This window comes from Protomyctophum bolini, assembly GCF_963924005.1.
Source record: "Protomyctophum bolini genome assembly, chromosome: 2".
In the NCBI taxonomy this organism is placed as follows: domain Eukaryota; kingdom Metazoa; phylum Chordata; class Actinopteri; order Myctophiformes; family Myctophidae; genus Protomyctophum; species Protomyctophum bolini.
Genome location: NC_137863.1, coordinates 15,889,779 through 15,901,825, shown reverse-complemented (window position 1 = coordinate 15,901,825; position 12,047 = coordinate 15,889,779). Strand labels below are relative to the sequence as shown.

General features: G+C 42.5%; 1 protein-coding gene across 1 annotated transcript in view; it reads right to left on the bottom strand.

Moving 5' to 3' along the window:
• magi3b (membrane associated guanylate kinase, WW and PDZ domain containing 3b) overlaps positions 1-12,047 on the bottom strand; it is a 192,920-nt gene that overhangs the window by 37,008 nt on the left and 143,865 nt on the right. The window contains exons 5-6 of the mRNA XM_080784373.1: positions 4,707-4,875; positions 189-268 (exon numbers count right to left, since the gene is read on the bottom strand). Of these exons, the coding sequence (XP_080640499.1) occupies positions 189-268; positions 4,707-4,875 (249 nt within the window). The remainder of the gene's footprint in view (positions 1-188; positions 269-4,706; positions 4,876-12,047) is intronic.

Sequence of the window (12,047 nt, the reverse complement as noted above, 5' to 3'; positions counted from 1 at the left end):
TACTATGATACCAACATTGAAACAGCATGGAATTGCAGACAAAATCATATTCAATGACAACAAAATACTATAGGTGTTTGGGTCTGACAGGCTAAATCTCATCAAATGGTGGTCCATGGCTCAAATGCCAAATAAATAATGGCCTATTACTGTAAATGAAAAGGGTTGAAAACCACTTTTATACATACCTCCGTCCTCACACTTCTCAGGGGGCTTGGCTTTTTTGGCCAGCCGGGGGTCCAGCCATGTGGTGACCTTGGTGTTGTGACTGTGGACGACAGAGGGCACCAATTACTTATCTGTGCCAGAAACAGACCTGAGTTGCAACTGTACACCTTCTGCCTTTTGTTGGCGAATGTTCCCCCCAGAATAGGGATGCTGGGGTTCAAGTGGTTAACCTGACTTATGGCAAAGCTATGACAGGAAATGGACAACTACAGAATATTCCTGTTTTATGAGGATGAAATGACACACACAGAAAAGCCACTGAGAGACAGCAGTCAATAACAACATAAACAGTATATGTTTAGACATGCATTTCTAAAAGAAACAAATAAATAAAATATGGAGGGGGAAAACACTTCATCTTTCAACGTCTTAATCAGCTTAGATGTGAAATCAGGCAGGATATCGAAAACACGGTCTCCTGAGATGTTGAGGGCTAATACATGTGGCTCAAAGCCAAACATGTATTACTAAAATAAAAACACAATGGCCCCAGAGAGGACTATATTTACCCCATCGTTCCAAAAGCAAAGTATTGATTTTCCCAGAACAATCAAACAGCCAAAGTTGTCTTCATGCAGAGCCAAGAAGAACTTTGTTGTGTTGTTGTGTAAAAGAAAAGCCTCTGGAAAGAGCTGTGTCTGTCAGCAGGAGTAAGCGTCTAGATCCCAGGAGTGTGACGAATAAACAACACGGAAATAGCTGGCAAGTATATCAAAACTAGTCATATAGTTGATGCCTTTATTCGTGGTGAAAAGAAAATCCTAGCTCTGAATACAAATTGTGTTGCAACATTTGCGTTCTGTGTGGATGTACGATACAAACAGTTCTCAGGCAAATTAATCACACAAATCAAATTCCTTATCTGAGTCTTATCTGGCTTTAGAGTCTATAAAGGCTCATTGATACTTTGTTAACCTTGACCAGGAAAGAGTTTATGCCTGTGTCGTACGACAGGGTGGGGAAAAAAAGAAAAAGACTAAGCACTTGAACCGCAGCATCCAAATTCTGGGGTTATCATTTGCCCAAAAAAGCAGATGATCTACAAGCTCACACTGCGTCACATGGCTTGTAGATCAGCTTGTTTTTTTTGGCAAAGAAATTTGGTGTACACGGAAACGGAAGTACGGAGCCAACTCTGGCCCAGTTTACTACTGTAAGCCTCACTCGACTAGAGGGTTTAACCCAGGGCTTAAATTGTGCAGTAACAGAACTGTCCGTGTTCACTCATACTGACTGAATCTGTACCTTGCAGTGATTCATCCGGGCTGATGTCAACTGATTGAACGTGATTGGCTCCCTGTTGGTCTCATTGACAGTACATAAACAGTATATTTTTAGCAAATTCATGTGTTCTTTTTCATAATCACTGCGCCAACTGCAAAGACGTCATGCTGCAATACACTGGCAGATTACAAACCCTCCCTGCTCCAGGGGAAATCTAGTCTAGCATCTTCTACACACCTTACATTTGCCTTGGCATTAATATTTATTGCATGATGTAATAAGAGGGAAGTTATGTGCATTGCAAATTGAATCGCTAATTTAATTTACACTTTGAACGATGCTAATTAGACGCGGATGCTGATGCTGATTAGACACAGTCATCTGTGGATCATTAGGCAAAAGTCAGGACAGGGAGCTGATCTGTCACAATTCATCAGTTAAGAACGTATGATTTTTAAATGATTAACATTGCATTATGCAACACCATGGCCCACTGTGGTTGTAGGATGCCATGACCAACGCTACACTAGTTCACTGTTGCTCCAGTGTTGACGTGCATGTGTGGCCTGTGATCAGTGATGCAAAGTACATTTACTTCAGTACTGTACTCGAGTACATTTTTGGAGTATTGTGTTTTTGTGTTGCAAGCACATGGCTTTTAAGCTCCAACCACACCAAAGGGTCGCCATGCAACTCCTTGGGTCCAAACGGTTGCAAGGAATTCCATGGTACCCTTTGGTGTGGTTTGGGCCATTGAATTCCATGCGTTGAATCACTTGGGACAACTTGGGACGACGTGCAACGTGCAACAGGACATATCACACTGCTGGGACCCTTTGGTGTGGTTAGGGCTTTACTCTTCTATATTTCCATTAGAAATATTGTACTTTTAGACCTGACTATAATTTCTAGGAAGGGACTCTTGGGACCCAAACTAATACTTTTCTGTAAAAGAAAGCAGAAATCTACAAGAGACATGTTGTGAGGTTGTAGATCTGAATTTCTTTGAAAATGTCTGAACATTTCTACATTTATTTATTTGTTTTGGAAATGTTCTAAATTTCAATATAGCATTGCATCCGAAATAAAATGTACTACAGTAATTTGTACTTTTGAATACTTGAGTATTTATTTGAGTATATGCTTTGTCCACCACTGCCTGTGATGCAAAACCAGTCTCTCTCTCTCTCTCTCTCTGTTTCTGGCACAACAGCGCCACTTTTGCCCCTACTGGTACTCATAGTCACATAGCCACATAGTCACACAGGTTAACACGGACATTGCTGTTACTTGGAGTAGTTGCAACACTCAAAAAAAAGGTTCTGATCGTTCAGCCCTAACGTGTGAGGGTGTGGAGCATGTGACAGGTTGGTGTTAATTACATTCCCCCAATAATTAAACCACTTGAGCCGCGACATCCATGCATATTCTGCTTATTATCCAAAAATAGCAGATCTACATGCTCACAATGTGACATGCTATTTTTGCAGATGAGATTTGGTTCAGACGGGGAAAAAGTGGTCCAAATGCAGAGCCAACTCAGTCAGGTCCAGTTTTCAAAGTTAGTATTTGGCTGCGGACCCCCATCTGAAAACTGTGCCAGGGACCCCCATATATTTGTTGAAATGTTTTAAAGTAAATTCCAAATGCTTTCATTTAGACTAGTCAAATAGCCGACGTTTATTGATTAAACTGATATTTATGCTACAATAAATAATTTAGCTGGGGACCCTCTGAGTATCAAGGACCCCTGGGGGTCCCGGGGCCCCACTTTGAAAACTGCTGCACGTACAAGATGAAAACACATTATGATACGTAATTCAGATGTCTAGTCTCGGTGGTGGGCAATTTTGTCTCAGCGGCGCACCGAGGCTTAATTGGTCTAATGAAATTCCTGCAAAAGGCTGCTCCGAATGCTTGCACGAGTATTGACTACAGCTCGACAGCAGAGAGAATACATTCACAACTAATCGTAGAAGACTACAGTCATTGTCACTTATAGACAATTGTATGCTATAACATGGTGATTATAGGCTATTTGGGTAAATTGCGATGGTTCTAGCCAGACAAATCCTTTTGTGTGAAATACAGATTTAAATCAGCAATCAGCAAAGCACCTCCATTCTAATCTCTCAAGAGTATTGCCTTAAACATGTAATGTTGTTGTTGTTGTTAGTAGGAATAAACACAGAAGCACCCAGAAGGATTAGAAAGGCGAGGAGCCAGACCCGAGTTCCTGTTTTACAAACAAAAAAGGAGGCCTTGCTCCCAGAGGCAAAAACAAAGGGTTCCCAGATTGCCTCCATTCCAAAGTGAAACTAGGGATCTAGTCAAGGCATACTGTAAGCCTATTTACATTTTGATTACGCCTGATTCACTTCTGATCATTTGTATATTTTACCTCAACCTGTCTTCTGTCTTAAACGCGGACATTAGCCACAACTTACGACAGTGAGACAGAAATGTGTTTACCATTTAACAGCACCTAAAATGTTTAACCTAGATCTAAAAGGTCCCTGCAGACTGCTGCAGTTTTTCAGATTTTTGGTGGCGCTCTTCCGCCGTTTTTCCGACGGCAGCAGTCTGCGAGGACCTCTCCTATCCTTTAGCGAAACTCTAAATCGAGGGTTTATTTAATATGAAACCGTGTCATCCTGAAATCAAAACAGACAAATTTACAGTTGCCGAAGGAGCACGCTTGATTCGTGTTTTGGGTGATTCGTTTGGGATATGCCTACTTAATTTAATGTTATATGACCAACCGTGTAGCTTTTACAAAACTGAAAAATTAGAGACATGAACAGAGTTGAGAGTGAGACCAATCTCTCTTTATCTCTCTCTCTTGTGCAAATTACGTCATGTGGCAGCCAAGTCTATGGAAAAAAAAGTGTGATGTGAGAGGCGGCGGCGCCCACTCTGGCTGACCGTCCCCGATCATTTCCACTTTCATACAGTCTAAAAAGTCAATTTTCCTTCTTGTGCTTTAGTGGTGTTACTGACAGTCTGACACCATCATCATCCTCATCATCCATGAATGCATTGTGTCAATAATATGAAACTAAATTACGTAAGAGTTGTATTTATATCAAACAGGCGAAGTCTGACGTCATCATTTAGTGCACTAAACAAACATTAAAGTTCATAGAGTTGGCTGGCAAATGTTTTTTGTTAAAAGTGCTCTAAAGCTTAGGTGAACATGAACCCTCAGGTCTTACGTGGTAAAACAACCTAAGAGAGTGTACAGTACAACTCACTCTATGAAGTAGACCATGCCGGTCTCAGTGTAGGCCATCTCCCAGTTGAGGGGCAGCGGCTCCAGGCTGTCATCCCGTGGAAGGGAGCTCCACGTACGGAAATCGAGGCTACTGCTGGTCTGGGTGTAGCTTGGCACCGTCTTCCTCCAACTTGCCCCTTCTTTGAGCTCTGAAGAGAAGAACAGATATGCAGAGCGAATTAATGATGGTGGGGGGGGGGGTTCAAATGTGTTAAAGACACAGAAGAATGTCTGAGAGATGACAGAACAGAGACTTTAGTCTGTGATCTCCAAGCCTGCCTTCTCCTTTTTTCCCCCAGACGGAAATATGTCAATAGCGATGATAATGAGGAGGGACAGTAGGAGGGCGAGGGCATTTGCATGCAAGTGATGGGTTCTGTGCCCGCCCAAATGCTGTTATGCATCTGCATTTGCATGTGTGCACCCTGCAAGTGTGTGTGTGTGTGTGTGTGTGTGTGTGTGTGTGTGTGTGTGTGTGTGTGTGTGTGCTCTGCCCAGGGGCCCAATGATAGAGAGGGGGATTCACATTAGAAGAGGGCCATAGGATCCCCGGGGCAATTTCTACACGATCGTATTGCTTTTGTAGTCTTTCCCCCCTGTCTCCCTATAATGAGAAACTGCTTCACAATGAACATGTAGCATCCATACAACAAAGGCCCTTCCTAATTCACTTACCACTTCATGCCTCCCTCTGAAGATGAGTAATACAAGGGGATGAAACATCAGGCGCTTTCATCCGGTTGTGCCTTTGTGCGTGCCTTTGTGTAACCTCCTCAGTATAGAGAGGCTGATGAAAGATGGGTTACACACGTGTTTCCGTATTGGGAGACATTTTCCTAGTCCACACGCATGTCCAGATTTTGTATCACTTGCGTTTGTTTGATTAGATTTTGCCTACATAACAGTACTCGTGCACACACTCACACACACTCACACGGTTGTCAAGATGCCTGTACTTCCTCCGCAGTCTCAAGTGGTTTGGCATGGTATCCGACCTACAGGTGCACCATAGGGTTCATTCAGTCTTAAGTGGTTTGGCATGGTATCCGACCTACAGGTGCACCATAGGGTTCATTCAGTCTTAAGTGGTTTGGCATGGTATCCGACCTACAGGTGCACCATAGGGTTCATTCAGTCTTAAGTGGTTTGGCATGGTATCCGACCTACAGGTGCACCATAGGGTTCATTCAGTCTTAAGTGGTTTGGCATGGTATCCGACCTACAGGTGCACCATAGGGTTCATTCAGAACCGCTGCAATGTTCCAATGCTTCATTGATGCTCCATCATTTGACGTGTCACACACGTAGAAAATAGCAGATGTTGCGCTCTGAGCTTGTAGATCAACCACCAGGCATACGTAACACGCAGTACACAGTGTGCGTAGGGCAACACGCTGAAGGGGGCAACAAAATGTGCCAAACCGATCCTCATGTAAATAAACATATCATGCTTGGGGCAACCAAATAGTAAGCGGTGCCCCTGGATGGATGGATCAATCAATGAAATGATCTGATTGGCATCAATCCAATGCAGAAAGAGCGATAGAATATATTAAAGCAATAAGCCACAAAAGGTGTGGGGTTACCGTGTATTTTATAATGGCTTGAGAGGCGTGGTGAGGCACGACGTGCAGTGGAGTGCCTCCAACCTTTAGCCTTTGACTGACTACTTGTTGGTAGATAGACTTGATTGTTGGTAATGAAAAGCCTATGACACGCTGAGCAGTTTTCACTGCCCTCTGCAGTGATTTGTCGCTCCAAAGCAGTACAATTTCCATACCAAGCTTTGATGCAGTAGGTGAGGGTACTTTCAATGAACTTTCAAGGTACTTTCAATGAGATAAAAACTATATCAATTGGGCTAAACAGTTTTGTCTCATCGAGAATCTTTGCTCAAACCACCTCTACAGACACCATGCAGAACCAGTGGTTCTCAAATTGGGGTGCAGGGACCCTCTATGTTCCCTGCAGGGGTTACAAATGGACCCTTACAGAATCTGTAACTCTTTTGTGAACAAATGGAACCGATTGGACCCGTAAGGGTCCATTTGGTTCCATTCGCATGCTTTCAGAGTTATAAGGGTCCTTTAAATTAAAAGGTTTGAGAACCACTGCCATGTACACCCACAGGAGTATAGGGTGAAGGAGGATGATCAAAGATCATCTCTGCAGTAATGGGTTGTTCACTCTGCTCTCATACCGTTAAATTGTGCCGGAGCATCAGGTCTCCAACCTCAGCGATATTTTCAATCCTCAGGCTCCACGCATGCACGCACGCATGCATGCATGCACGCATGTGTGCGACTGTGCGTGCATGTGTGCGTGCGTATGTGAGGGGTGACTTACAGCAAGGGGATGAAGACTTATAGTGCTCTCAATGTTTCCATTAACCTCCATTTGTCATTGGATCATGACTCTGTCCATCTATGGTGTGTGCGTCTGTGTGTGAGACGGATGTGACTGACATGTGGCTGCAGGCTCTGTGCTGCTCTCTTTCCATAAAAGACCCTGGACACCCTGGATACCCTGGGTGCCCTTTTCTTTTGTTTTGAGTCTTATAAATAATGGAAGCACGGAGCAGTGATGTGTGGTCGTCTTTGGAAGCACACGTGGGATTTTACTGGCCTAGGATCAAATCACACCAGAGCCTTCCATCCTGTTGCTGTCTCCGACCTATTGAATTTCTGACTATCTTATTTAAGAAAAGAATAAGTAAATAACCAGGCAAGTCTGCATATAGGCCTGAGGCCAATTCTAAAAAAAAGTTGCTTCTAAATCCGAACAGTTTTCTGAAGAACCTGTTTCTATGTCAGTGGTGCTCAACCTTTTTCATGTGAAGGACCCCCAGCATTATCTGTATTTGGCCGCGGACCCCCATCTGAAAATATGTTGTTCCAGAGACCCCCAGAAGCAAAGATTTTAGTTAAAAACGTTCACTCTGCACTCTGTTTGTATTTCTCAATTTATTTCTGCATTTGTAAAATATATATGTATAAATAAATAAACAGAACGTAAAAAAAATAAAAAAATAAACGTTTGCTCTGAAAGAATATATATTCAAAGATTTGCACCACATTTTCACGATTTTCTCTACAAACTTGTAGATCTGCTATTTTCACTGAATGTTCGCCCGAGAATAGGTACACTGGGGTTCAAATGCATTTTAATGTAATCCGTTCTGCAGGACTGGTGGTGAACTAGAAGTTGCTATTTAAAAAATTCTTAAGATTCTCCTGAATCCATTTCTCTTGCCAAATAACAAAGGTCTTTCCTGTCCAACTTAGGCTAATGTCTCTGTCAGTGTTAAGTACTGTACTCAGACGGCTGAATATACGCTGTGCACATATAAAGGCAGAGTGAGAGAAAGCGAGCGAGGCTCTAGTTAAATAATATAGATATATGGAGACTACAGGGCACGGCAGACAAAGGGGGCTAATTAAACATTTTACGATTGGGAAAACTAATGGCCACATTCCCCAGCCCTCCTTATTTTCAGTGTGTTAAAACACTTACACTAGGATGGACTGACGACTTCCCTTCAGTTAGATTAGGTAGGTACAGTAAATAACCTGCTGGTTTTCTCTTTCTCTACGCATCTGTCACTTTAGCATTTAACCAAAGGAGAATTTCAGACTATAGAAGGCTTCAATCAATCAATCAATCTTTATTTGTCACAAGTAGTATCTTTAAAATGCAGTGAAATGTGATGTGCTGAGTGCACGGGCTGCTGCAACATGGGTCGCGCTGCCACAAAACTTCTCTTTACATGGGAGGGAGGAGAGAGAGAAAGATGCGACCGCCTTGTTCAGAAGCAAGAAGTGAGAAAAAAAGGCTTTCTTACAGTACCTTTATTTCTAGTTGTTACGTCCCCACCAAAGAGTGGTGTTATTTTGTGCATTTTGGCTATTTCTCCTATACCATAGGCCCTCAATCGGGTGTTGGGTTTTATTGCTAATTCGCTTATTTCCATCTAAATAAGTAGTAAAGTGTGCCGCTTGGGATACTATTTACATTATGAATTTGATTGATTTTCGAGCGATGGAAATAAGCGAATTAGCACTAAAACCCAACGCCCCATGTTAGGGGAAATAGCCAATGATGAGTTTTTGAACAAAATAACACCTGGACCTCTTTGGTGGGGACGTAACAACTATAAATAAAGGTAAGAAAGCCTACTAGTCCGAAATTCTCCTTTAACCATTATTTTATACTTTAGCTATTGAAAAATAGGCTATAGCAGATATACAAGCTCTGGGGGGCTTCTGGGGGGATCCCTGTAATAAAATATTTCAAAATGGGGGTCCACGGCCAAATACAGATAATTCTCTGGGTCCTTGACATGAAAAGGTTTGAGCACCACTGATCTCAGGTCATAATGAGCTAAATAACTGAGCAGGTGGTTGTTGCAGGGGATTAATATCGTCGCTGTTGGCTGGGAACCTTTCATGTTCACAAATGTTATACTCTTCAGGAAATTGGGGGAACTAACCTGTGTTTCAATGGATCCAAAGTACTTATAATTTAGTCACAAGCTCTTGCTCACAAAAAAAAGAAGTTTCACATAAATTCTTTTACACTTTTACTTTAAAGAATTTTCAAAAATAGAAAAATTAGCAGATCTTTTTTTGTAGATCGGTTACTTTCGCTACTTTTGTGCTACAAAGTAGGACATTACTTTTTTATATTCTTTTATGGAGGGACAGACAGTAGGCTGACAGGAAATGGGGAGAGAGATGGGGGGGAAGACATGCAGTAAAGGCCGTCGGGATCGGGAGTCGAACCCGCGGCATGCACACTGCCAGACTGGATTACCAGCCAAGGTGCCTGGACCACTGAGCCATGGCCCAGGCCAGTAGGACATTACTTTACCCTAAAGAATATCATTTGAAAGAGATGGAGATATGAGGTTTCAGGGCCAACAGCAACGACATGTGTTGCAGATAGTGAGCTTGTGGTGGGAGGAGTAAAACCTGTGAATGGGCTGTTTAGTTGGAGCTATGCTGGCCAAACTCATTTGGTTGCCGTTGTGTTTTCAAATGGGACCTTTTAGATTGCTTGGAGAGCAAATCACCCTCTCCGTGGGCATGCTGAGCCTGATTCCAAACTCTGTCCTGTTCTTGTTCATTCAATTATTGGCTCTTTTCAACTCAAAGAATAGGCATGCCCTGCTTTTGTATGATGTTCATCAATCCTCTATGCCTAATTAAAAAAATAGCCGATCTAAAAGCTCATAACTTGAACAATGAGCATATAGTTACAACTATAATCCCTAAACCTGCAGTAATCTCTAAATGCCCAATTCTGAATCTAATCCCAACATGAATATTGTCCTAACTGTAGGCTAAAACTCCTTTCTAACCATTAAGCAACCATTTATCTTGTGAGAACCAGGACAATTTCCTTCATGTCCTCACGATGTCACAATTAATGTGTATATATGTGTGTGCTGTACACACACACACACACACACACACACACACACACACACACACACACACACACACACACACACACACACACGCACACACGCACACGCACACGCACACACACGCACACGCACGCACACACACGACAACATTTGTGTGTGTGTGTGTGTGTGTGTGTGTGTGTGTGTGTGTGTGTGTGTGTGTGTGTGTGTGTGTGTGTGTGTGTGTGTGCGCGCGAGCACGTGTGAGTTCTTGGCCCCATGACTACCTGTCACACTAGATCCATCAGACTAATTAAATAATAAAATGTATCAACAACATTGGCAGAGGGCTCCAGTCAGCCCAAGGCCTCTGGGAGCTTAACTTTTCACCCCTATTCCATGCTGGCCCTGTGCACACTGGCCCTCATTTATCAATCGAGTGTACAAGCCAGCCAGCTAGCTTTACATTTTGGAGTGGATACATGTCTGACTCCAGATACCTGTGAAATTGTTAGACAATGCTGCTCTGCATGTCATGTGATGGAAAAACGGGTGTAGACAAAGTGAGCTCAGACCAGACGTGAGCTTTGACGTACGTCAAAAGTCAAAGTCACGATGGAATGATAGAGTAAATGCCGACAATTGCGGTGATCTCGTATATGCCTGTTTCTTGGTCTACACCACTTTCATAAATGAGGGCTTCTGTGTGCGTGCGTGCACACGCGTGTACAGTATGTAGCGTCTGTAAACTTGTTCAGCCATTAATCATGGCTTATGCCAAAATTAATTAACAGATACTTATAATACACTGTTTGTTTTTACTTGCATGGAGTGCCAGATGGGTGGTGTCCACAAAAGATGACATTATCAGAAGTCAATTAAAGTAAAGTAAACATGCAGGATTCAAGTATTCTCCTGGCACGGACTCCAAAGACATTCCAGGCACTCATTTCATTGTCTTGTTTGGGGAAATCTACCCATCTGGTATAGGCTATCTAATGAGATAAAAAACACACCATAAAAGTATTAATTCAAGCCTTCTTATACGCACAGCCCTGACTCGCAGATGGAGTTGTAGATTGAAGTGCCAGCTAGGGAAAGATCATCAGTCTGACACTAAAGTAAATGATCTCCCATTACCTCAACAATAACACAACTTCAATACCGCATTATGTGACTAGCTCTGATGAGCAGCACGCTGCATTAAACCCAGAGGCAAGTTGAAAACTAATTGGTATCTTTGTAGTCACAATGCATGCAGTCTGAAACCATTGGGAGCCTGCATGGGACTATAGTGTGCAGTCTGAAACCATTGCGATCCTGCATGGGACTATAGTGTGCAGTCTGAAACCATTGCGATCCTGCATGGGACTATAGTGTGCAGTCTGAAACCATTGCGATCCTGGGACTAAAGTGTGTGAATCACAATACTGGCGGAACTGATGATGAAGCTTCCTTCATCATCAGTTCCGCCAGGCAAAACAAGGAAAATAAACACCATTGTGCAGCGAAATATAAAACAATGCTTAAGTGGTAAGTGACTAGTTGATTTATAAATGAATTACACAGCTTGGTTGAATGCTTGATTCTGATTGCCGGTTAATCGCTGAATTCAGCTGTGTGTTCTAAATAATAATGACCGATCAGGTCTATAACGGACTGCTGTCTAATCAAAGGCTCAGAGCACCTGGCTGCGCTGCTTGGATTTTATGCTGTATCCAACATGACAGCCATGATGTAAACATGACAGCCATGTGGGACATGGTGTGCAGGCACCGACACAGAGCCTAATTGAACAATGTGCTTCTCGGTTATTCCATTAATCGAAAAAGCATTAAATATGATGTATTAAATGCTTTTTCGAATAGAATAGAATAGGATTGTGACATAAAAAATATATAATCTTAATTATTT